This window comes from Fragaria vesca, linkage group LG6 (assembly GCF_000184155.1).
Source record: "Fragaria vesca subsp. vesca linkage group LG6, FraVesHawaii_1.0, whole genome shotgun sequence".
NCBI lineage: Eukaryota > Viridiplantae > Streptophyta > Magnoliopsida > Rosales > Rosaceae > Fragaria > Fragaria vesca.
Window position 1 is genome coordinate 14,453,024 of NC_020496.1, and position 25,766 is coordinate 14,478,789.

Consider the following 25,766-nt stretch of genomic DNA (forward strand, 5'->3'; position numbering starts at 1 on the left):
ACGTTCTCGGAATCCGCCGAAACCAAATTCTTGGTTCCTTTTGGGACCTCTATACACCCACAACATTGATCTTTCAACTTTTTCTGCGAAAATTTGTTTTGGCATTTTTAACACAATCTTACAAGATTGCGAACATATCAACGTTCTCGGAATCCGCCGAAACCGAATTGTTGGTTCTTTTTGGGACCTCTGTACACCCACAACATTGACCTTTCAAGTTTTTCTGAGAAAATTTGACGTGTTATTTTGTGATGATGAAATTGTTGAGTTTTCATTTTGAGAATTCCTGATACGAGCTTTTTAGCTTACCGGGTTTGTTGTTTATAACCCGGTGCACCAATACATGGTGTAGGGGTTAGACCTGCAGATGATGATCAGTAGGCTTGAGGCAGTGCCTTAGGAGCTGGGTTTTAGACGATGTACATTTATTTTATATTATGGCAGTTGTTTTTAAGCTCTTGTGAGCGACTTTATTATTACTGGACTTTTGAAGTTGATGTAATTAAGGAGATAATGTTTAACTCGGTTGTTGAGTTTGTTGACATTTACTTTTCTAGTGTTTGATTTTAGTTTGGGAGTTGTTGAGCTGGTTTTGGGATATTAAGATTTTGTGTTTTATCATGCCCAAATTTTTGAAAATTTAACCTTCTAAATTTGGGGTGTGCAAACAGTTTTCTCGGAAAATCTGAAACTGGCACTAAAACACAAACAGTTTTCTTAATTGGCACTAAAACACAAACAGTTTTCTCAGAAAATGTTAAACTACCAATAAATCGCAAACAACTATCTGAGAAAATTGTTAAACTGGCACTAAAACGCAAACAATTTTCTAAGAAAATTACTGAAATAAGTTGAGAGATCAATGTCGGTGTATCTGTCCCAAGAAGAACAAAGACTTAGGGTTTCGGCAGATTTTGAGAACGTGGAATTGTTCGCAATCTTGTAAGATATCGTGTTAAACTGTCAATAACGCAAACAGTTTTCTCAGAAAATTGATGAAATAAGTTGAGGGATCAATATCATTATATATAGGTCCCAAGAAGAACATAAACTTGGGTTCAACGGATTCCCTTAACTCATTTCATCAATTTTCATGGATATTTCTTTTAACTGTGTTCATTTTGCAGGTGAAACCTGGATAATCGCCTTTCCGAACAATTCTCGGTCCGCACTGCTCTTTCCGTGCGATTCAACCCTTTCTTCATAAAATCCTTCGCCCCATTTTTACACCCATAACATTGATGTACATAAATTATCGTTGGCCTTTAGTCCGTGTACTATTAGCAAAATTTATTAATCTATGGCTTGACATCCCTTGTAACAAGACCCGTTTACTAATGCGTTGAAACAAGTGAGCATCACCAAATGACAGCTAATACAAAAGATCTACATATTATTGCTCTTTAATTAACCAATACATGACCAACATGGAACACTATTTCCTACTCTCTACAATACTAAGCAACACCTATTTTATAAAGTTAAAAGTCAGTGCTAAACCCAAGATGAAATACAAGTGTCAAGGGGAAACGAATAAAGAGAAACTAAAAACTTAAAAACAAAAATGAAACTGAGACCTTCATAAACAATTAGATCGCCTGCACTATAAGAGTTGGCTAAGGTGGTCCATCAACTCCATATTTCCTGCAGAGATGAAGAACTGAATTGAGAAATTCCAGCCACATTAGGACGCACAATATGTTTTGGAAAGTATACAAAAGCCCACATGCCAAACTATCATTGCATTGGATGTGCAGGTGGGGGAAGGACATGGTTTACAAGCTCTTCATTCACTTTCACTGGAAGTGGTGGCATCTGCTTCATTACGTCTGGCATGTCATTCAAACTGTACAGAAATTGGCAAAAAAAAAAAAAAATGGAAGAACTTAGTATGCAAATATGATAACAGAAGTTTAAACAAAATTCTCAAATAATAGTTTAGTATCCTCTATTACAGGCCTCCTTTTCATGTACAACTCATAACGGCATCACAGACAGTGGGACAAGTACATATCTAGCTACCAATCCAATTGCATCTCCTAATGGGTGTGCAACTATTACAAAAGCACAATACGAACTTCAAACATTGAAAACTTCAAATTATAAACTGGAACAAATTGCAAATTGCATAACAATGCTAATAGCCTTTAAAAAAAATGCTAATAGAATGGAATCTCGATTTCAACTTTACATTTCTGTATATGTGAATACAATTAGTTCAAAACAAACTAACAAAAAGAAACATGCATATCAGAAGCTCAATATATCTGAGGTGATATTGGTAAATACAAAATGGCAAAGGTCAATCTGATAAGAGCCTGTGTCGTCAGCAAATGTAGCAGCAACTGAATGTCTGACAAGGTTATAATTATATGATGCAATGTCTAGACAGTTCAGGCAAGTAGATTTGCTCATTCGCTTCTTTTGTAAATCATCTACTACCAAAGAAAAAAGATGCACCTCTCTTTTGGTAATGACCTATTAATTTAACACAGATGTATTCATATAAATGCCAGAATTAAGGGAAAATTTTCCAGCAAACATTAGCACGTCAAATCATCAAACACTGTTATTTCACAGTTCACACATGAAATAGGAAATTAAAAAATAAAAGTAAAAAAACAAAGAAAAGTGTATCTATAATGAGAAAAGCAGGTGTCAAGTGATACTATTTGCACTTAATATGAACAAAAGAAGAGGAGGCAGAGGTTAGCATACTCATTCATAATTTTGAGGATGTTATCTCGAGCCTGACAGAAGAGGTTGATGTTCTCCTGTATCTAAAAGACAAGGAAAATAACTTAATCAAATTAAAGGCACCAAGAATGTGGAACATTCTCTGGATAAACTACAATGCAACTTTTGGCCTTTTAGTTTTTCATTAGAACTATTACTATTTTTATGGTTTTCATTAAATACGTAGTTTATGAACGCGAGGCAAGATTATTTACCCATTTGTCACTAAATTCCAGCTTTGATTAAAAGACCATTCTTCTTAGTTCTTAAACACATTTAAATGTTAAGTTATGTATCATAGCTTTTTGCAAGCAAAATATGTTAACTTATCCTCCAACTCATCAACCAGAGCACTGAGCCATCTACGGTAAAAGTTTTAGAATGTCAGTTATGTCTGAACAAAGAGTGAAGGACGACATTGAACAACTTCATGTTACCTAATGAGAAACATGCAAACAATTACTTGGTGTTTGGTTGGTTATCTAGATATCCGTAAGAAATGACGACCAAAATTTGAGTTTGAATTTCCTAACATGTTATATTAATAGCTAAGACAGTTATAAAGAACAATTAAAAAAAAAAAAAAAAAAAAAAATAGAAACATAATCATTAGCTCTACCTGGAAAGCTTGAAGATTGGCAGAAATTTGATTCAAGGCTTGTGCATTCTGCTCCAGAAGCTCACCTGTAACCCCACCAATAGCTGCAAACAGAACAAGCAATTCTAAACAAACCATTACGAGCAAATTATGCTTTATAATTGAACCCCGCCAAATGTTATAATTGCAAAGCTAGGGACGATGTAGGTTCCGTCACAAATTTCATTTAAATAACTTCTACAGAACCATTGTGATAGATACTTTGTCATGGATACGCGTAACCAGTTGAGACATATACGAGTAAAGTCCATGTCACTATGTTTATGAAACAAGATGTCCATATATTACCGCAAATTCTCAATCAAAATAAATGTTTCTGATGGGTATGGGGCGTGGATGGACTTGCCCAGACTATATGTCACATGTTATCCATACAATATAACAAGGTCCAATTTGAACCCAGGTTTTTCCTGCGTGCAATATAACAAGTTTAAGAACCATGGTTCTGATTCCCTCCAACGCAACAGGTCATAAATTTAAATGGTCTGCTAGACTCTGGTTCTGAATTCGTATACAAGTTTTCTACACCTACAAAGTATAGGAGGACAGCTACAGCCGATAAGAAAAATATTTTGATTTATGGATAACTAACTTTGGTGCCAATAAGGAAGAGTACCTACTATTGTGCCTATATAAAGAGGTGCAGGGATCCTTGTATGAGCAGCAAAAGGCGAGGGTGAGTGGAACGTAGCGGCTCAGAGAGGCAGCTCGCACTTGCTGGCAAGAATACCACAGCTATAGGAGAGTGAGGCAATCCCATCTAAGCGAGTGGGGAACTACCTCCGATTGATTTTCTTAGTTGCTATGTTTTATTTTTGTTCTCTTTTTTTATTTCCCATTCAAAGCGATCACAACAGGATGAATATTTGAATTGAGATTCAGACCAAGTACAGAACAATGGTCCAGTCATTGCATCCTTGCCAATCCAAATGAGCTTTAGGACAACCCAAATTCTTGTGTTTCCTTGGTGTAGTCTACAAAATAGACGGTTTATGCATGGGAATAACGTAAAAATTAGACAGCTTGAATCCACATTGAAACTTGTAAGAGAAGGACCTCCCACAAGCTTTATATATAGGGAGTCCCTCACCTCATTAGGATTCATGCCATTAAGACCTTATATAGGCCCCTCTCCCTATAAAACATGGTGCAGGGGGCTAAAAGATTGTCATTTCAAGAAGCATGCAATGAATTTTAACAATCCAAACCATTCATCTCTAGATTCCACATTGACAAGTCGGTAATGTCGGAAACCATTTGACCATCCAAAATGGTGAAATGATACAGAAAATATAGGCAATCGATTAAACTGAAATGATTAAACTGTAATCCAACGGCTAAATTAGTCAAATATCCGAGTTGACTAAAAGTTTGCAGGAATAAAAAGGGACTTATAAGACTGTGGTTTAGATCGTCTAGCCTTATCTTTTAAGTGAGGCTTTCCACATTTTTTACAGAAGCCCTTACTAGAGACACTGTGAAATCACTAAAGTATCACAAAGTGGAAGTAGCATAGTTTGAGTGAACCACTAGATATCTCGTGTCTGCATGTGTTTGTGAACTATACCAAGCAGTTCCTGTCAATCCAAATTGCAGTAGAAACAGGTGTGATACGTAGAGAATTTTGCCTAAAAAACACAACTGGTTTGATAACAGGGAGATCTTCTGAGATTGGCAATCTTTGAGCTGAGCTAACAGACAAGAATAGGAGGACTCTGGAGGGAGAAAGGGGGTAAACGGTGGCTCTTCGGTGAGAGAAGATGATTTTCTGTCCTCCCTTTGGGCATTGATAAGTTCTAAGTTTATGGATTATTTCTTTTCATGTAATCTCTTAGTTGTTTTTGTTTTAGGTAGTTCGTAGCTATAGAGTTCTCTAGCTGTTCAAGGGTTCCTGTCTCCTGCATTGAATTGCTTATACTGTTCCTTTAAATGAAAAAGTTTTTCCTACCAAAAAAAAAGTACATTTCTCAATCAAAAATTTGACTACTAGGACTATATTGACATTATTGATGGCAGTCAAATATCCGCAGAGAAAATTAATTGACAATATGCTCATAAATACAGGTTGTGAAAGATAAGTAAAATGCACATTTAAACCATGGTAACGATCAAGGCAGATATAACACTTGCATGAAACAAGTCAACATACCACAAAAAATCTAGTAACCGTTCTTATATGCAAAGTTAATAAAAACATGCATGCAAGTGCAGGAGTGTGTCTATAGATTGAGCGAACAATGTAGAATCCTATCTTGTATTTAAGCACATACACATGCTGCACTATGGTGAAAAACACGTATATAGCACTTCCAGAACTACATAACCTCACCTTTGTATGAGATGCCGTCATCGTTGTCCATAGATATGATTGGAGGAACATAGGGAGCTACATTGGGTCGGGTTGTAAAGTGTGATGGCTTTGCTGAAGTATCGACTACTCTTTCCTGTTTAATACCACTACAAATTAGAGGCTACAACAATATACAGGCATGGTTTAAATAAATATGAATAGTAGGATTTCTTGTTTCCCAATGGGGGAGAGTGGACAGAATGGAATCATTCCTTCAGCCGCAAAAAGAAACTTAGCAACTGTTGAGTCTGTAGTGTTTGGATGTAATGCAGTTCGACACACAACATATCAGCAAACTGAGAACTAGAGGGAATTACATCATGCTATTTCACAAAATCCAAAATGAGTTATAAAGGTGTAATTTTAAGGATTAAATTCAGTTTACTCGAATGACATTTCTGCCCTCCTTGTCTGCTCCACATCAGATTTTGAAGTCATGTTTGGAGAGAATTTCAAATTTAGGAAACTGTGACGGATTTTGAGAGGACATGGATACGTCTGATTAAAAAATTGATAAGAGATAAAACTGAAAAAATGACCAAAAGTACAAGGTAGTAAACTGAGTTTAATCTTAACTTTATTTGCAGTTACATTGCTTCAGTTAGATACTGGATGTGAATTGCCCATCCACCAGGTTGTTTTTCTTTTTTATAATAGAACTTTGCTTAGTGATATATAAACCAATGTTTCAAAGCATGACAGCATGAGGCAAGGAGTTTTGCCTCAGCCTTGTGCCTCAAAAGCGTCAAGTTGTTTAGGTGTAAGCTTTTTAGCATTTCATATGGATATACAGAAAACTTAATAAAACCTATAGAAGTCAATAACATTGTCCCATAAGATCTTTCAAATCAATTACAAGACAAATAGACAATAAGATACATCCAATTCAAATACAAGACAAAGTTTACTCAGCCTCTGAAGACTTGGGGCTACAAGAAGTTCTACTCTCAGATAGAGTTCTACATGTGTACTATGAAGCATATAATGTATAATGTATAAAAAAAACATATTTTGATAGAATATAATATTGAAAATAGAAGTTAAGCATCTATTTGGAAGAAATGCTAACAGATGCATACTAAAGGCGCTTTTCCAACGTCCCAGCAGTGTGCTGTTTTAAATACTGATATAAACTGGTGCACAATATATCCGACTTCTGTGTTTTGTAAAAGAGAAATTTGTCCCAATGGTATACGAACTGTTGCTCCTTATAAAGTTTTTGAAAATATCAGAACGGTATCTCATGTTTCCATCCCGACCTAAGATTGGTATATATAGCCATTAAGATGACCAATTTACCCTTAAGTTCTCTTTTTTTCTTAGTTTTTATTTTTATTTTTTTTATTGTTTTCATATTCCAGAAATATTAGAAGAGGTTTTGTAATTTGATGATTTGGGTTGACCTTTATAAACTTGAAGATTGAAGAGGGGAAACTTATAGAAGTTCAATCATTGTTGTTTCTGCTCACACTCAAGGATCTTGTTGTTGCCGTTGACATTCAAGGATGAATGAGATGAAGAACAGATTATTAGCAAGGAGAAAGTGATGATGAATATTTTTTTTTACGTTCCTAAAAATATAAAAAGCCAAAAAAAAGAAAATTGGAATATGAAAACAAAGAAGAAAAAAACTAAGAAAAAAAGAGAGAATTTAAGGTTAAATTGGTCATTTTTTTGGGTCTAAGGGTAAATTAGTCATCTGGCTATATATACCAATCTTAGGTCGGGATGGAAACATGAGATACCAATTTGATATTTTTAAAACTTGATATACCAAAGTTTATAAGGAGCAAAAGTTCAGACGAATTTCTCTTTATAAAATTAAGTTCAAGTATACATGTCATTAAAAACTGGATTTTACACAGGAAAAGCGACTAATGTTTCCTATTACTACAACAGTTTAATATGTTTTCATCCTTCCAGTCAGTATACACAAAATATAAATTTACTTTTACTGCCAAAAAGTTTGGCACTATTCAATTCCGTTAGCTGCAAAGCTAAACCATCAAATTTCACAAATTTAATTAAAAGAGATGGATACTTCAACGATAATCATCCCCTCCAGAGAGATACATGCAACAGCGGAACCCTAGGATAATAGTACTTTCTAGAATTAGAAGAAGAGTATATCATGTATAAACCTACGTTCAAACAAAGTGGCATTGATGGTACAGTGTGGTTAGCCTCCTAACTTCAAAAATCCATGTAATAAAAACAGAAAAGAGAGAAACAATCAGACCTTCTTATCTTTGCTTTTCCTTGCTAAGTTAAGTTCTTCCTTCCTTCTCTTGCTGTTCTCCTTCTTCTGGCAAAAAAAAAAACCAACAGAACCAGTTAAATGATCAATGACCAGTTTCAAAGATAATAGACTGTTTCAAAAGAGATACTACTTTCAGTTCTATGCTAATGCATTAATTTTTTTTGTAGCTTTTCTACGCCTTCAATCTCCAAAATCCATATGTTCTTCAAAATTGGTATACTAGGAACCATTCTGTTGTGAAATAGTATGAGCATCAAGCTGCCAAGATCTTATATGAGCATTAAGTTCTGGGCATCTAAGGAATTTAAGGATTATAGTCTCTCCTCCATTATTCTTAACTGGGAAGCAGCTGTAGTAATCTTGTTGTTTAGTTTTAGTTCTTAAAGATGAGCTGCTATGCCTTTAGCTGTAGCTGCTCTCTTTTCTTTTAAAGCGGACTCCTTGCCCGCCTCCTTGCTCTTTGCTTTTTGTCTTGATAAAAAAATTGGGCAGATTCAGAACTAGGTAGCAAACTTCCATTTTAAGTCATTAAAATGATGAACCAAAGTAAAGCATTTTTTGAAATAAAATCAAAATAAGGAATTAAATTATCCAGTAGCATTCCTGGAACAACCCTTAAATACATCACATAGTTGGTAACCAAGTTCTTTAGTTTACTACGGACAATTATGTTATTCACATTGTAGTCACTTGATTATAAATTATGTTGTAAAAGAGAAGAGAGAATAAATACGAACCATGCAAATGATATTTTTGAAACTGCAATATAAATAATTGCAAATGCAAATTTTGTTAAACACTTGGAAAACTAAATGTACAAGACTATGGAGCTCAACATGTTTGCCAGCACAAGAGATGGTTCTTCTGCTGATCTTATAACAAAAGTCATACTGAACAAATGCAGTTGATTGTACTCATCCTGTTCTTAAAATAAAAACTCCCACGCTCCCTTTACAAATAATACCCTACATAGATAATACCACTGGATCCTTTAACAAGATGAGTAAAAAAATATTTTCAAACCACACTAAAATTAATGACTGATTATAGCCCTCCATTGTTCTTACAACAATCACTGGGCAAAAGACATCACTTGATGGAACCGACCCTAATCTAGCATCATTATACAGACTATCGATGTTGAGGGCTGTAATAGTAATTGTCCACATCAAATAAAGCCATAATTGACTATTATAAATATTCCCAAAAACTAAAAAGCAGAAACAAAAAAACAGAAAGAACATGGCTTACAGTCATCCATCTGCAACGCAGTGCCACATCTCGAACGGTTTTATTCTGTAGCTGCATAGCTATCTTTGCATACCGGATTATGTTAGCTTCTGTTGCATAACTGAAAGTAGGTATCAAAAACACCAAAAAAATAGTTAAAACGTATATAGGCAAAAAAAAGTGATAAAACAATACAAAACAAAAACACAAGCACGTAGATGTTAAAAAAAAAGTTCTTTTATTAGGTCTTTTATGTTTCAGTTTTAGAAATTTAAGAGTCCTAATGAGTCTCTAATGCTAGTTAATGTTAGTGTCTGCTCATGTATAAATAAGTGTCAGGGCCTAATGCCCATGTATGTTATATGAATAAAATTATCAGTGTTTCTGAGTTTTCCAGTGATGAGATTGGCGTGAAGCCTCGTTCTGGGTGAGAAACCTAGTTTTGGGTGAGACCAGGGAGTGATTCCCAAATAAAAGTGTTTTGTGTGTAGTTTAAGCTCTAAGCTTTAGAGTTTGTCGATCCTGGTATCTAGGCAGTAGGTTTGCTGCATCACAGAACAATGTGGCTATGATCTCCAAAGGACTACAATGTTATAGGGTCAATGAATCCAAAACCCTAAAATCGCCAACACTCTAGCAATGAGAAAACCAGCTTTCCTCTTTGCCCTATCAGAGGGATGAACTCAACCGCCAAGATGCATTATAGTTGGCAATATTTAACCTGAATTCATTGAAAGCTACTCCACTATTTCACATCCACTAAAAACCATGATTCCGGTCACCAAATAACCATAACTCTTTCAAAGTTTGGAAACCTGGATATGAAGTATAATATTTCATCTCCAAATATTGAACCAAAAAATAATAATAATAGTAACAATAAAAACAGGAGAGCTGATAAAAAAAAGTTTGATATTTCATACCAGATCTCCAATTGAAGATAAAATTCAAGAAAACCCTAAATTGAATACTCACTTGGCGAGCCCGTCATCAAGAATGACCTGCTCCTCTGCGGTCCAATCCATAGAAATACCCGGGTTGTGCTTCATGGCACCCGAACTCTCAGGGGGGGCTGACACCGGAGTGGAGTTTCCGTTAGTCGGGTTGAAAGACGACGAGGCATGGCTCGGTTCTTGATGGTTCCCAGAAGGATTGGCCATTAACGAACACCAAAATTCGATTCAGACCCAAACAACTCGGTCGTTAGTTCCCGCCAATTTCGCTGTCCCACCACGAAATATCCAGACCCAGAGATACCAAGAGTCAAAACAAAACAGAAATCGGATAAGAGAGAGAAGAGCAAGGACTTTGCAAAACCCTTCCTTAAGTGGAGCTCTCCTCCTATCCGAAATTGAAGAGGAGATGATGAGATGTACGGAATTCAAAGGGCTTCAAGGTTATCATTAGAGAAATTTTTCGATGCTACAGCGGAGCACGTGGGAATGTTTCTATATTCTAATCAAATATTGATACGTGAATTTATTACGACTAAAATATAAATTATAAATTAAAATTTTCTATTTTTTATAAAAGGCCCTCCAAGTCTTTGTTGAGTTTGAACTAGAGTTTAGGGTTTAACCGTTTAGATTTAGGGTTTAGGGGTTAGAGTTAGGGTTCAGGTTTAGAGTTAATAGTTTTGGGGTTTAAAAATATTAACAGACCTAAAATTGTCTTTGATAAAATAGCTGATGTAATTTTTTTTAGTAAAATTTAAATGTTAATATTTAATTGTAATGTAAGATCATATTGCCACGTGATTCTCCGTAACGCTAAAAAAAATTTTGTTATCAAAACGCTTTTGTTTTGTGTAGTCACGTGTATTGGGGAGGGATGATGAGATATTATAAATAAATAAATAAAAAGCTGTTTAAGTCATTAAATGATACAAAAATCCTTAATTTATCAAAAAAATGTAAAAGCTGTCGGAGCCCGCTGCACGTCACCCACAACCGTCCTTAACAATCGAAGTGATTTTATATTTTTCTCCATCCCATACCTTTGTCGATCTCTGCTTCACCTTTTCCTGGCGCCGATCATCACCTCTCTCTCCTATTCACACCAAAACCAACGGATCTTTACTTTATAAACAGAGGAGGAGTATCGCGACGATGATGATGGTGCACGGCGAGGCGAGGCCGGCAGCAGTTGCAGCGGCGTGTAGTGCTCAGTTTGGTGCGGAGCGGATTGGTGCACTTGAACCTTTCACGTGGGTCTAACGTCTGTTAACAGACGTTGGTAGGACGGAGCGTTTCGGTTAGTTAGTCAGATGCAAGGAGTGAAAAATCGAAAATATCCCCGAAATTTCGGCGATATTTTCGTTTTTTCACTGTCCCGATATTAAATCCACTTACCAAGTAAGTATCGTCCGAAATATTCGATAATTCGCGAAATATCCCGAAATTTACGATATTTTGACGAAATTCCCGATATTCTCAAGTCAAACCGCCCAAACCAAAACTCGGCCCAAATTTTAAAATTAAAGGAAGCAGACAATACGCCTGACAACCAGATCGAACCTTGGTTGCCCAAGGAAAAGACAAAACGCCTCAGCCACCCATGCATGAACATGTCATGGTTGTTTGATGTGTATTTTTATATAAGTACGATTAATTCTAATTAATCCTATTTATTACTTAGTATTTCCTTTTTTTTTTTTTACTTAGTATCCTATACTCATGTAAACTCCTAATGTTCTAGATGCTAGTGGTGTTAGCAAATTATGACAACCATATATAATGAATGACTCGATTATATGTATATGTACTGATTCACATAATTCAAACCTATTATGTAATGGTATTTGTCTAACATTTTCTATCACTTTTAAAGTACTTATGTAATTCTATGTGAAATATATCATATGTATATAAGGCGTGATGACTTAGTCTCTTTTTGGGTTTCTAGCCATAAAAAAAAAAAAAAGTTTAAAGTAAACTTTTAAAAATTATTAACGGTACAACACTTATCTTTTCACCTTAACTTATTACAACTCCCTATAGATCAATGTTTATTCAAGGTTTTCATTTCAAATATAGTACATAATATAGAAAACAAATATCTCTTAAAGTTTGGTTTAAAATTTCCGTCAATTTTCTTATTTTTTTACTGCAATCGATATTTTCCCGAAATTTTCATATTTTAGAGGGTCAAAATTTCCGTAATTATCGAAATTTTCTTCGTTGGTCAGATGAAGATGAAAAGAAAGAAAAAGCAGTAAAAACTAAATTATCTTACTATGGGAGGCAGACAGTCGACCCAAACGTAAAAAGAAAATCCAAACCTTTCTTGCTCTCCGGCCTAATCCCACGACGGCGGCTCCGACGAAGAGATTCGAAGTCTCCAATTCAAACCTCAAAAACCCACGCGGTATCCGTATCACCGTTAAATCTGCACCGACTACAAATCAGGGTACGAATATTTCCCGATCGAACATTGCAGTCATTTGCTCCGATTGTGACCAAGTTCATCGATTCCAAGATCCAAGAGAACGAACCCACCATTCGTTCCCCTATATTCAATTGCAAGGGTCAGGTTGAGCGGGAGCACTGCTTTGTTCCTGCAAAACCCACTCAGAGACTCCTCCCAAGGGTAAATATTAAACTTGTTTTCGTGGGGAGTACTCCCACGCAAATTTTCTTTTAGTTTCACTCTGCTTAATCTAGATTTTCAGAGTTAAATTGACATTCAATTTTTCAGATTTTGCGCCTCTCTCTCTTCAGTTGTAAGATTAAGTTATTCTTCTCTCCCTGATGATTACTATTATTTGAATGGGGTTGAATTGGTTTGTAGGAGTTGAACTCGAAGATTTTTTTTTCAATTCGAGAGTCTGGGTTTTACTGGGTTAGAAATTTTTTTGATGGTACTACGTCTATGTATTTAGACTGATGCTTAGTTTTCGAATTTTGTTTACCTTCCATGTTTAGCTGCGTGTAGATATGCTGATTAGCTGGGTCTTTATAATCAAATATTTTGTAATCATCTCATATGCGTCTGCTTATAGATTTGTTATTTGTTTAGCTGCATTTAATTCATGCTGTTTGTTAGATGTCTTGTTTATACCTCTATATTACCTTATTTGATCATGAATTTGTGATATCATGATATCTAGTCTGATGTAATTAGATAATATATACGCATGTAGGTGATGGGGTCAAATGATGAGGCCTCAAGTGACGACTCTAGCGGAAGAAATAAGAGAAGAAAACTCAGAGAAAGGTTTGCTGTCAGGAAAGGCGAGACCAATGAATCGACCCATGGTAGTCCTGGATTCCACATTAGTGTGTTTGAAGGTATATCATTGTTGAAATCGGGAGTACCTGCTGTAAAATCTGACGTGTGGAGGCTTAAATCAACAGTGGGATGTTTAGTTACGAATAATGAGACTTTGAAACAACAAGTAATTCAAGTACAAGAGTTGGTCTGTAAACTGTAAGTCGGTGGTATTGAAGGTATTGTTAGTAAGGTAATACATAATGTGACGATAATGGGGGCAAACACCATCTATAAGGTTGCTGAAAATATTATCCCTCCCATGAAGGAGAATGGTGAGCATGATTTGGTGGCAGACATTTGCAAGGAGTCACAAAAACAGAACTTTAGTCTCAACACCCCAATAACATTGGACAGCGGTGGAAAGCATCGAATCTGTGGGGAAATCCCTGCAAACAAGGTAACATGTTAAAACATTCCTAGTTACCAAAATGGCATTAGCGATATATGACCTATTGCTGCTGAACCGTTTTACAGGTTGACCATTTGGCAGATAAGAGGGAGACGGACAAAGGAAATGAAAAAAGTGACACAATGGAAGAGGCCAGACGTAGAAACAGAAACAAGAATTTTCCTTTGATCAGAAAGATATCACAGAAGGATTCTAAGGTCTTAAAGTCCTTATTTGGGAAGCCAAGGAAAGGAGGACATGAGTCCAGGTCAGTAAAGACATTATAAGTTTTGTGACCTGTATTTAGGATTTTCAGTTGGTCATTCAATGCTATATGAAGCTTCTGTGCTTCTGTTTTCAATAATTTATGTGAGTTTTGGTTGATATTGTGACCGCAGAAGAGCGTTATTGTTTTTGACCAGTGCATTTGATTAATACAGGGAAGAAGTTGCCTGCAGTGGGGATTTTGGGGTGTCCCTTGAGGATATTGGTCTTTGCCCGACCGTCTCAATTTCTTCGAAGGTATGCGAATGAATTGTCCATGCCAATTTCTTCTAAGCTAGTATTGTACATACATTATATGGGCGTAATCTTAACTATGTGAGATGACTGAAAATGATTCAGGTCATAAACATTTGGGTGGCGTACTTGTGTCAGACCAACTCCGACTCATGGTTCTTGCCTACTTTCTTTGGGGTATAAAGAAATCACATTGGGAATAATAACTCTGCTATTGTACCTAGATACAAACAATGTTAATAATGAATGCTATGTTCATGAATAGGAACAAGCCAGGTTAAATGAGGATCCATCTGTTGTCCCTGTTTCAGTGGCATTAACAATTGCTCATTGTCGGCTGCAGAGGTTCCATAGGCGATTAAAGCATTGTGTTCAGGTAATTAAGGGTTAATTCATCACATTGATATTACGTTGCTTGTCATGTGTATAATTTCCTGTGCTTTTGCAGATTTTCATCCTGTTGCGTGATGAAATCACAAACCATTGGTTTTTGTTGGTTATGAAACTAAAGGAGAAAATTGCCAAGTTTTGGGATTTCGTGCCAGAATTGACATCATTGAATAGACGAATTGAGATAGCAAGAGCCACCGTAAGGCCTTTGTTAGTAATTGTCGGATTTCAGTTGTGTTTATTTGCTAACTTTTCTTATATTTTGTTGGATTTAGATGCTTCTGCTGCAGACGGTGTTTGCAAGTGCAATGTTAAAGTCCTTCAATGTTTATTACAATTTTCCCTCCTTTCGCCTCTCATACCGCATACAACAAATATGACAGTGGGATCTACATCATGATGCAGATGAAGTGTTTTTCTTGATATTTAATTATTTTACTGCATGAGTCTTTGTTGAAATAAAAGTGCTATAATTGATAACTTTTGTTACAACATAATAAAAGTGTTATGCATTTCCTTTTATTTTGGATTACTGATCAGTACACATTTTTTTGGAAATAAACTATCTGTAGACCTATTGAGATATGACTATTTCAAAAGCAAAACCATATCATTATTGAGAACATGTTGTTTGAGCCAAGTATGGGAGAATGTTTTGATCTTCAAGGACCATAATTTGATGGTTTTGTATGAAGCTGTATAACATCTAAAAGAAGAAAAAAGTGAGACAGCAATGCAAATGGTTTGGTATAGGAGAATGATATGGTTTTAGTATACCATACTAATATGGTTCTGTACGATAATGATATGGTTGAGTATGGGAGAATTTTCTTTAATATAGGATTTCTGGGAGTAAGACCACTCCTCAGATGTTCTGAGTTTTTTTTTATGTTGTTTTCTTTCAGGTGTTTCTTGACAAATTCATCTTTCATTCGGGAAGTGAGGCCTTGCTTGGAGTTCATATAAATAGGTAAGTGATTTCTGGTGCTAGCAATTAATTGTTGTCTATATTGTTTCATGCTCTCTCTATGCTCAAACAGAATCATACACTGTGTGGATTCAGTGTTTGATTTTGTGACAACATCAACCCTTCTCTTCTTCCATTGCTTTAACAGCATGTACAGATGGCTAAAGTCTTTAGCTGATTTCAACGAATTTTGTGCAAAAACCCAAACACTTTGATCGCTATATTTTCGCACATGTGAGCCGAAGATCGTTGAAGGAGGACGGAACAAGTTGATTTATATTTTGCAACCATATAGTTTATATAGCAGTTGCAGCTTATGAATTAAATGGATATTCTCTATCTTTTGTATGAACCTATGATCAAGTTGTTTTGCTATTTCTTTATTTCATTGCATGTAATTTTGTTACTTTTGTTTTCAGTTTTCTGGGGGTGCTTTAGAAAATGATGGAATGCTTATGCAATCTTTGGACAAGATCAATTTGCAAGTCTGTTGAATTTGCTCTTGAGCAAACAAAGAGACTAAGATATACTTGACTGCTTTTGATCATTTGTTTTCACATGGAATGCTTATGCAATCTTTGGACAAGTTGAATTTGCTCTTGAGCAAACAAAGAGACTAAGCTATACTTGACTGCTTTTGATCAATTGTTTTCACACCTTTTGTTGGATATATGAAATTACCTTTTTGTGCTGTTACAGGTGCTGCAATCTGCAGTGGTGAAGCAAGTTGAGATTGCTAATTCGTTGGAGAATGTAGATGAGTCCAGATTTCATGTAAGTTTTGCTTCCGCACAAACTTTTTCTTCTCATCATTTCCCAACCACAATATAATGCAGTGTCACAGTTCACACACCACTTTTAAGAATTTTAGCATTATTGAGCCAAAATCTGAGATGTATATGGATATATTCTATGCAGCGAGACTGTTCTCTTGAATAGGTAACCGTAGAGGGTTACCCACCCAAGTCTTGGAACTGTCCTTGCCAAGAGAGAAAATTGTAAGTTTCATTGCGTCTTTATGGATTACGCCTTCAGAAAAGATATGATCAACTTTTTTCCCGCATTACTCAAATATTGCAGGTCTCTACTGAGAAAATGAAAGCTCGGTTTGTTGAAGAAGAATGAGAAGCTTGATATATGGGATTCTGTCTATTTGGACCAAGCTTGATTGGCATTTCTGTTATCTTAGATTTTGTTTGAGGTAAAATCTTTAGTCTGTTGAATTGTAGCTTGGTTCTTTCTTCAAGTTTAGTTTTGCTCATTGACAAAAATTGGTTCTTTGTGTTTGGCACTGTGCAGCTTTGCAATGCATTTTAGATTATTGGGTGGTTTGAGTCTTCTTGATAGCTACAAGAGTGATCCATATGGCATGACTACGATATTGGATATCTGTCAGGACCTTAAGGTGAGTTTAGGTGCCTATGAATTGTCTCCTTACCAGTTGTCTGTTGCAATTGTTCATGTATAGTATTTTGAATAGTATTCCAAAATCTTAAACTTACATAACTATGAAGTTAATTATTTGTAGTTCTTTTTTTTATCATAATTATTTGTAGTTTACAAATATGTGATCTATCTTCGGCAATATCTTTTCCCTTTTTTCTCTCAGATTTCTTGAGGTAAGTTAAATGCTTTATGACATTCCTTTTCTTTGTTTTTGATTTTAATAAGTGAATTTTATAGATCATACCATAAGAACATGTTCAATCTCAATTTTGTTTGTTACAGTTATTGAGATTTACCAATTTTTAGCAAAAAAGGTATTATAGATCATACCAGAACACCTTTCGACATATTCTTCTTCTTCTTCTTCTTCACCACATTATAAGAAGCTAATTAATGCTATAATGCATTAGTTGATGGGTTTAGCCTATGGCTTTATACACTATATGTCTCATGTACATTCCAATTGGCATACTCTGTATCTGATTAACTAACTAGAGATTTGGTTATTATTTTAAAAATGGCAGTTTGGTGACTCATCTGTCCATTTCCATGACAGTGTAGGTATCCGTCTTTAGCTGGTTATTAGTATTAGTGTTAATACCTTGAGCTATTTGTAATAGTTGTGTCAAATTATTTGTCTGCTTAACTCTTCCAAATTATTTCCACCTTGCCTTTTTGTGATATAAACTCTTGCTGAATAAACAAAAATGCAGTCTACAGGGTCAGTGTGGGATGAACTGAAGCATAGTAGGCAAGCGTAGGATACCCGGTATCTTTTGAATCTTATCTTAACCATTGCTTTCTAATTACAACAACAATAGTGAAATATCTATGATAAAGTTGTCCTGAAATTTACATTTTCTTTTCCGGTCACATTCAAAACCGCAAAGAAACACTAGATAAAAGTGACAATGACCTGTGCCCAGTAAGTATGTGTAATCTAGGAATAAGTAGATATGTTGCATGTTGTTGTGGGTAACTGTCCATGAAAGTACTTTGGTTGCGATGTTGCATTTTTCTTAGAATTGCATGTTTGGGAGACCTTCTATTTATTGCAACATTACAGCCTTTTTCAGGCCTTCTTTTTATGGCATCCTGATGTATTGAAGAGTTCTTTGGTTATTGTACTTGAATTCCTCAAATATCGCATTTTACCTTTCTCTGTCTTTATTAGCCTGATAGAGATAGAGCTGACGTTTGAAATTACTGAAGCAGATTCAATATATAGTGCAATTATTCAATCATTTTCCTCGTGTTTATATTTTGTACTCTCTTTGAGTTTAGCCCTGTAAAGAACTCTTTTTTTCAAGTCAATTCCGTGAAGTAGAGAAGTAGATTTTTAATTTTCATATCCTGCTCTCCTGTCTCCTCAACTCTGGTCATAATTTTCTTTTGATCTTTACACTATGGGATTTTCAATGTTTTCTTTTGGTTTGCTGTGTAGGAGAAATCTTCTGGAGACGGAAGAGGCCTGTACTATAAGGCTTATTTAATATTCTACACCCGACTATACTACCTCTGGAATGAGAATTTGATAATTGAAGGAATCACTCGCTTCGTTTTTTGCTACATAGTTTCAGTGTAAGTATGCTCTTCTATAACTTTGAAGATGGTGTAACACTGATGGTGGAAAATTTTAATAGAAATTGAAATGTGTATTCAACTATACTGATTGGTTTGTCAAGGTGATTTCAGGTTGCAAAAAGATATTTGGAGCAGCTTCAAGTTTCAGAGAGATTTGCAGAGTCAACTGTCTACATGTGCAGAATTACAGCCTTAGATTTTGTAAACCTAGGTAGAGGCCGACACAGAAGTCGAGAAGGATCTTGGTGCTGAGAAGTAGTTTGTAGAGACCACAAGGAGATGACTGGAATTCTTAAACAGAAGAAGAAACTGCAGACTCAGGAGAGAAAGATTGCCTTCGACAGAGTTAAAGTATATGCAGCAATTTGCAGCCAAGACAAATGATGAAATCATTATGCTTTACACCTTCAAGAAATGAATGCAGGACAAATTCTAGCCAACTGACAGCAACCATGTTTAGTAGATAATATTATGTGTTTTACACCTTCATGAAATGAATGCAGGACAAAATCTAGCCGACTGAAAGCAACCATTTTTATTTGAGATATTGGTATGTGTTTCAAAATTTTATGTATATGCAAAGACAATGCGTCGTATAAATGAATGAACATGTTCTAAATTTAGTCCAAGCCCCAACACCCGTAGCAAAGCGCGGGCACATATCTAGTCCCAACTAAAGAGAAAATTTCTTATATTTTATTCAGATTAAGGGTCTTACACGTTACGAAATGCGGCTGAGCATGAAATATGAGGGGAGGCTTCAGCTTTTGTAAGGCACCAGTTTTTATTTTCCAATGCACGGTACTTACCAAGGTAATATCGACCACTACAAGCTTCTTCTTAAGATGTTGAATCAATTGGAGATTATTCTCAGTAACAGCGGTCTGCTTGCACTTGTTGGAGTATGGGATTTTGTGCTGTTGACTTTTTTGGCTTGTCCGCGTTTCTTTTCTAACAACACTCTTGTATGCAATCATGGGATTGTTGTATTTGCCTCAGCTTTCTCTTTTTCCGTTAGCGCCTTAATTGTGAAATTTTTCCTTTCCATCAATGGGTTCACTGGCCTTAATTGTGATTTTCTTCCTTTTCATCAACCGGTTCACTGCAGGGCTAGATGACTCAAATGTTGGAGAGGAGAGATCTTACATGGCTACATTGGAAAAGTGACAAATAAAATATAATTTATAAGTGGGTGGATCATTCCTATTGTACCGAGATATTTTATGATTAAAACCAACACCTTAAATGTGGTTAAGTTGGGATAATATCAGTACTAGGATGATCCACGAGCCACACTTGTCGTTGTTTGATATGGTATCAGAGCGAGTCCCTCTCCAGTTGCGTCTCCACAAGCCTAGGTTGGTTCTTTCAGGGGTCATAACTTTGGTTTGGTTCTTTCAAGTTTGGGGTTCTTTCAGTTGTCATGGAGAGTTTGGGGTTCTTTCGGTTGTTGTGGGGCCTGGGTTCAGTTTGTTAATTAGTTTCACGTGCATACCTAAAAGTTAGGTTACATGTAAGGGGGAGTGTTGGAGAGGAGAGATCCACATTGGAAAAATGACAAATAAAATATAACTTATAAGTGGATGGATCATTCCTAATTGTACCGAGACCTTTTATGATTTAAACCTAACATCTTAAAGGTGGTTAAGTTGGGACAGTATCGGTGCTAGGATGATCCACGGGCCACGCTTGTCGCTGTTTGATATCAGAATCAGTATGGGCTGATCGACCCCTCTTGTCGAGTTTCTTTTCCCAAAAAAACATGTCTTTCACGGTGGCAGTAGGTTTGTTGTGATGGCGGCTGGTTGCGCGTGATCCCTATTCCCCTAGGTCTGTTGTCTAGGCTTGGGCTCTTATTCTGGGCGTAGCTTGGACTGTTGTTTTATATTCTTTGCTGTGTTTTTAGTATAATAAATTGGAATTGGTTAAATCTTTGTGGCTTCATGCCGACAATAAGCTCATCTACTATAGGGCGACGTGGGCTATGTCCTGATAAGCGCATGCGATGTGCTATGACTGCTTTATTGAGGCAACGAGTTTCTTTTTTGGTCAAATGGTCGCAGCCTCCTTACGGCAAAATAAAATCTTCGCATAATGGAAAGCGGATATACATAGTCTTTTATGGGTCCATATGAGTTTTAGTTTTCCGTTATATCGTCATGTTTTATGCAAAGCAAATAGAGTCGTCAATGATGCACTATTTGCTAAATGGTTATTGTTTGAAGACATAGGTTGTGTGGGGTCTCCTGATATTGTTTGCAGGTATTCTTACACAATAAGATTTAGACTTGATATGCCCACCTTATATTTTACGGTTTCATGATAACGGAGGGCTGCCTTCTAGCCCTTAGATTCAAGAAAAAACTTGATTAAAACCCCCAAATCAATTAAGAGAACCCACAACAGTAACTGACTAACTAGTACGTGCACTAGATAATGAAGAAAAAACAGAAGGAAATTAACGCGGAAATGAATATAACTGCAGGCCTGGCAACACAAGAGGACCCATAAGTCAACGTAAGGATAGCTGAAAAAAAAAACAAGATCTACCTCGAACCTCTCTTCTCAATTTCTCATCCTCCTCGCCTATCCGGCGCCACAATCGTCTTCCGAGTCCTTCCTGTCTCTGTCACTGACTGTCTGAAACAGCAATACCGATTCTTCCTAGACAGTATGTTAGCTAGACCCGGGATTGATCATTAATCAAGCCCTGAGGCTGATCGGCAAAATCAATTGGGTAAGTCTCTACTGCAACTTGTTTTCCATATCAATAATGAGGGAAGACGACTCCAATTGGTTCTCCAGATGGGAAGAACAACTCCCATCTCCTGAGGAGCTTATGCCCTTATCCCAAACCCTAATAAGTCCTGATCTTGCTCTGGCCTTTGACATCAGATCAAATCCCAATCCAAATACCAATACCAATGCTAACGATAGCCCACAGCACACGCCCACACCTCCACCCCCACCCCCACCGGCCAGTTCTTTGCCTCCTGCTACTCCTGCCCATCCCAACTCGTCTGCTGATTTCGCTGACTCCGCTGACCTGGGCTCCGGAGGAGGAGGGCCCGGGGATGAGCCCGCCCGCACCCTTAAGCGGCCCCGCCTAGTGTGGACTCCACAGCTCCACAAGCGCTTTGTCGATGCCGTCGCCCATTTGGGGATCAAGAATGCCGTTCCCAAGACGATAATGCAGCTTATGAGTGTGGATGGGTTGACTAGGGAGAATGTTGCCAGCCATTTGCAGAAGTACCGCCTTTATCTCAAACGAATGCAGGGATTATCTGCTGGGGTTGGTGCTGGCGCCGGTGGAGGAGGTTCCGCTGATCCTGCCACTGATCATTTATTCGCCAGCTCACCAGTTCCAGCTCATTTCTTACACCCAGGAAGGCCTAATTCCGACCATTTCCTGCCGTTTGTTCCTGTGACTATTCAGCATCACCATCAGCAGCAACAGCAGCACATGACAGCAGCTGCCACCCATCCCCAGATGCAGCAGACTCCTCAGTATCACCATCACAGGCAGCCCCAGGTGGGGCATTTTGGTTCCCCACCAAATCCAAACGGTCAATTTGAGCATCCGTTCCTGGCTAGGCAGTCTCAGCCAGTGCATAGGATGGGGGCACCAATTCACAGTCCAGCAGTGCCAGGGTATATTGAGGACATGGAATCAGCGAATGCAACTGGTGCTACTGGCAGGAAAGTTCTTACTCTTTTTCCTACTGGGGATAATTGATTTTGGGTAATTCTCATGTTTGCTCTCAACTTCTTTTCATTTCAATTCTAGGTTTTGTGAAATAGTTCTTGTTGTACTTGTCAAGGGTTTATTACATACAGTTGTGGTGCTTGTTGTATGTATTTGTTGTGGGAAATGAGATCCAACTTCCATTTCCCGATTCAAGATAATTATGCATTTGTTGTATGCTTCACCTTATGACTATTGGGGATGCTCTCTACTCTAGTTGACTTCTGGTATCTGTTTATATCGGACTTGTACTGGTTTAATGATATCTCCCCTCATCTCAAGCTGACATAGATACTGATTGTGATGTCACTTGAGCAACTGCCGTGTTTTGAAGCTCTTCCCTGAGGAAAAAAAAAGGGACATCTCAATTCTAATATTTGGATTTCTAGAGATTCATTTGTCCCAAGTAAGGAATGGACTGTGTTCTGTGATTTCATAGTCTTCATGGAAGAAGCAACGATTCACAAATTTTGAGAGTGTAGATGAAGATACAGTTCTCAAAACTTTAGTTTGTCAGGTGCTAATTATTTTTCTAGACTCATCTAAAGATATATCAGAGTTGATTGGCACATTTGATGCAGGATTTCTTAGATCATTAAGAAAGCTCTTCTCCTATGTAGAAGTCAGCATATAAACGCAGTTTTCTATCAAGTCAACATAAGTTCTGGTTATTGATTAGAACAAAAAAGTAAAAGAGTTGTACGGTTTGAGTGCTTCCCTAGTGCGATGGTATATGTCAAAGCGGTTCTGATAAGGATGAACTAATGATATAGTAACGTATATTCATCAATGCATTTGCAGATGGTTCTTTAATTTTTGCCAAGCCCTCATGGATATCTACATGTTCTTCATAATATGCAGATCATTTCATCTATTACAGCTGCCAAAGATATTCTACATGTTCTCAATGCTTTTTCTAAACAGCAAATCAATATCATAGATCTTTATATTTTCGATAATGTTCCTAGGCACATGATGGAGACTACTTTGACTACAAAGTAAACAATGTAACCTCACGCAATTTATTACCCTGCAAATGTCATCGTTAGTATAGAATAAGTAGGGATCGTTCAGTCCGGGGATGTCAAAGGGTGAATTGAACTTATAAGTGCTAACACATACTCTCATATTCACATAATAAACAGAAATTGGAAAAAGGGGGGGGGGGGGGGGTTTGGAAAGATTTATCTAACTAAAACTACAGCTGAAATAAAACCTAAACTAACATATATACAAGTGATCGACAACTTCACACAAAACAAGAAATGAAAACACTCAAGAACATGTAACAAGTTATGCAAGACATTTGGTACAGCAGTTTCTACATATCCTAGAATTTACTTCAATTCAGACTCTGATTTAGAGCCCTTCGCGGTTACTCCAATCGTTAAGACTTCACAAGTATTTAGAATTAACTTCGCGTGTAATCCTAAATTGTATGCTAACTCATTTAAAGACACTTCGCGTAGAAATTAAACAAGAAAACACATAAGCACAGTAAGCCGAATCAGAAACATGCACAAGGTAGGGCGTCACTCATCCTATTAACATGCAAGTTTTCAGAATTATACTTAACCACTTTTAAGCAACAAAGACCTAGACAACTTCGCGTATGACTAAAATCATATATCACTTTGGTAGATGAAATCGCAACCCACATATCAACCATGGCCTTAGGCTGTATGCAACCATTGATTTTGCCTGCTCAATTCAGAAAACTAATCGAATACAATCAAGAACACATTGAAACATGCTGCCCCAAATCTAGCACATAAAATATCACATGAACAAGTTTGTAACAATCATTAAGTTATAAATATCAGAAAATCTAAACATGTTACAAAACCAAATCGGCAACCATAAAAACAAACAATCTTCATAGACAAAGTGTTGTAAAATTACAGAAACATAAACAGCCATGAGAAGAATGGATCGCACTTTGTAGAAACCTTGAATGGTTGCTGCAAAGGTGGTGGAATTGGTGATGGAATTATACAAAACAAAAGGGAGATGGTGGAGGTTCGGCTGATCTAGTTTCTGTCCAGATGCTATTAGTCTTTTCAGACAACTGCCTTTTTGTAGTGAGGCAATACTTACTGATTGATTCTCTTGGACATTATATTTTCCCCTTCATCTTGATTTGTCTTTGCAGTGTTTTGGATATGCCCAATAATTGTAGTTTACTTTGTCTTAAGTTTCAGACATTTATTATATGGAAAGAGGTAAAAAAATGTAAAATGGAGGAACTGCTAGAAAATCATCCAAAAATGTTGATTGATAGTCTTCAACACAACAGAAGAAATGTCCCAAGAGTGGAGAATTTTTAACCAACCATTTTCTTCTGCATCTTTAGTACGAGATCATTTGTGTCAACTGGATCTTATCAAAAGAGTAAATTTGTTGGTCCCTTATTTGTCAATGGGCACTATGTTGGACATTTAGAAACAGACAACATTGTTTCTTAGTGTGCTGATAGGAGCATAAAATGCGATGTTCTTAATATGTTTTTATCTCCATTTATACTTTGCTTAACCCTTATTGTTGTAATATTGAGTCATTTAGTCAAGTTAAGAGTTTCTGGTAGAGTCGGTTGTATATTGTGCTAAAACGAGCTGAAAACGCAGAATTTGTCAAGAGTTTTATTTAGAGTAGGATTCCTTGTGCAACTAGGAAGCCTAGTTGGATTAAAAGTCTTCATTATTTGACGATTCTGTAATATTTGTGATAACTACCTTGTCTTTATTTTATTTCTTCTTTCTTATTGTCAGAAATTAAAGAAGAGATAATGCAGCACGAATTGAGGATTAAACAAGGAGATAATTAGGAAGAGAAACATGTAGAAAGCCCAAAAGAGGCCCAAGTCCAAGGAAGGAAGAAGAAGCAAATTTGGATTCCAACTCTAAAAGGGATGAGAAAAGTCAAAATTGTGGAGCTAGTCCCACATCATTAATTGAGGAGGAATTCAACTTGAACAAGTAATCCTTGCTATGAAGACTCTTGGAGGCTAAGCAATGTATCTGGACATGATTCAATTTGATGCAAAGAGCTAGCTCTCCATTCTTTAGGCTCCCTCCTTAATGGTTGTTGGAAGCTCATGTTTGAAATGGAAAATGCTAAACTCAGCCATATATTTTCGTGAATCTAATATGATTGTTGATGTTTTAGATAAGAGCAGTATCTCCTATGATATGGGATTCATAAGCTTGAACGACCCCCCNCCC

The 25,766-nt window shown here is 36.6% G+C and overlaps 3 protein-coding genes and 1 pseudogene across 4 annotated transcripts; 3 read left to right on the forward strand and 1 right to left on the reverse strand.

Annotated features, from left to right (window-relative positions):
* Nucleotides 1–1,573: 1,573 nt before the first annotated feature.
* LOC101313817 lies at nt 1,574–10,617 on the reverse strand (annotated as a pseudogene). Its single transcript, XR_184911.1, has 8 exons — nt 10,210–10,617; nt 9,256–9,355; nt 7,976–8,049; nt 5,724–5,851; nt 3,356–3,438; nt 2,719–2,780; nt 1,727–1,846; nt 1,574–1,644 (listed from the first exon to the last, which is right to left on the reverse strand). The product of XR_184911.1 is annotated as an uncharacterized LOC101313817 (transcript).
* A 1,896-nt stretch (nt 10,618–12,513) lies between these two features.
* LOC101310912 lies at nt 12,514–15,572 on the forward strand. The gene is made up of 8 exons (XM_004303075.1): nt 12,514–12,822; nt 13,376–13,903; nt 13,981–14,162; nt 14,335–14,416; nt 14,519–14,590; nt 14,679–14,789; nt 14,862–15,002; nt 15,079–15,572. The coding sequence occupies exons 2-8, from the start codon at nt 13,718–13,720 to the stop codon at nt 15,181–15,183; spliced, it is 879 nt and encodes a 292-aa protein (XP_004303123.1). The 5' UTR covers nt 12,514–12,822; nt 13,376–13,717; the 3' UTR covers nt 15,184–15,572.
* A 222-nt stretch (nt 15,573–15,794) lies between these two features.
* On the forward strand, nt 15,795–19,409 carry LOC101295247. Its single transcript, XM_004303105.1, has 6 exons — nt 15,795–16,544; nt 16,689–16,768; nt 16,851–16,971; nt 17,070–17,175; nt 18,661–18,797; nt 18,912–19,409. Exons 3-6 carry the CDS (start codon nt 16,892–16,894, stop codon nt 18,994–18,996), a joined length of 408 nt encoding a protein of 135 aa, XP_004303153.1. The 5' UTR covers nt 15,795–16,544; nt 16,689–16,768; nt 16,851–16,891; the 3' UTR covers nt 18,997–19,409.
* Nucleotides 19,410–21,332: 1,923 nt separating this feature from the next.
* On the forward strand, nt 21,333–23,057 carry LOC101314104. The gene has a single exon (XM_004303085.1). The coding sequence runs from the start codon at nt 21,574–21,576 to the stop codon at nt 22,534–22,536; it is 963 nt and encodes a 320-aa protein (XP_004303133.1). The 5' UTR covers nt 21,333–21,573; the 3' UTR covers nt 22,537–23,057.
* The last annotated feature ends 2,709 nt before the right edge of the window (nt 23,058–25,766 follow it).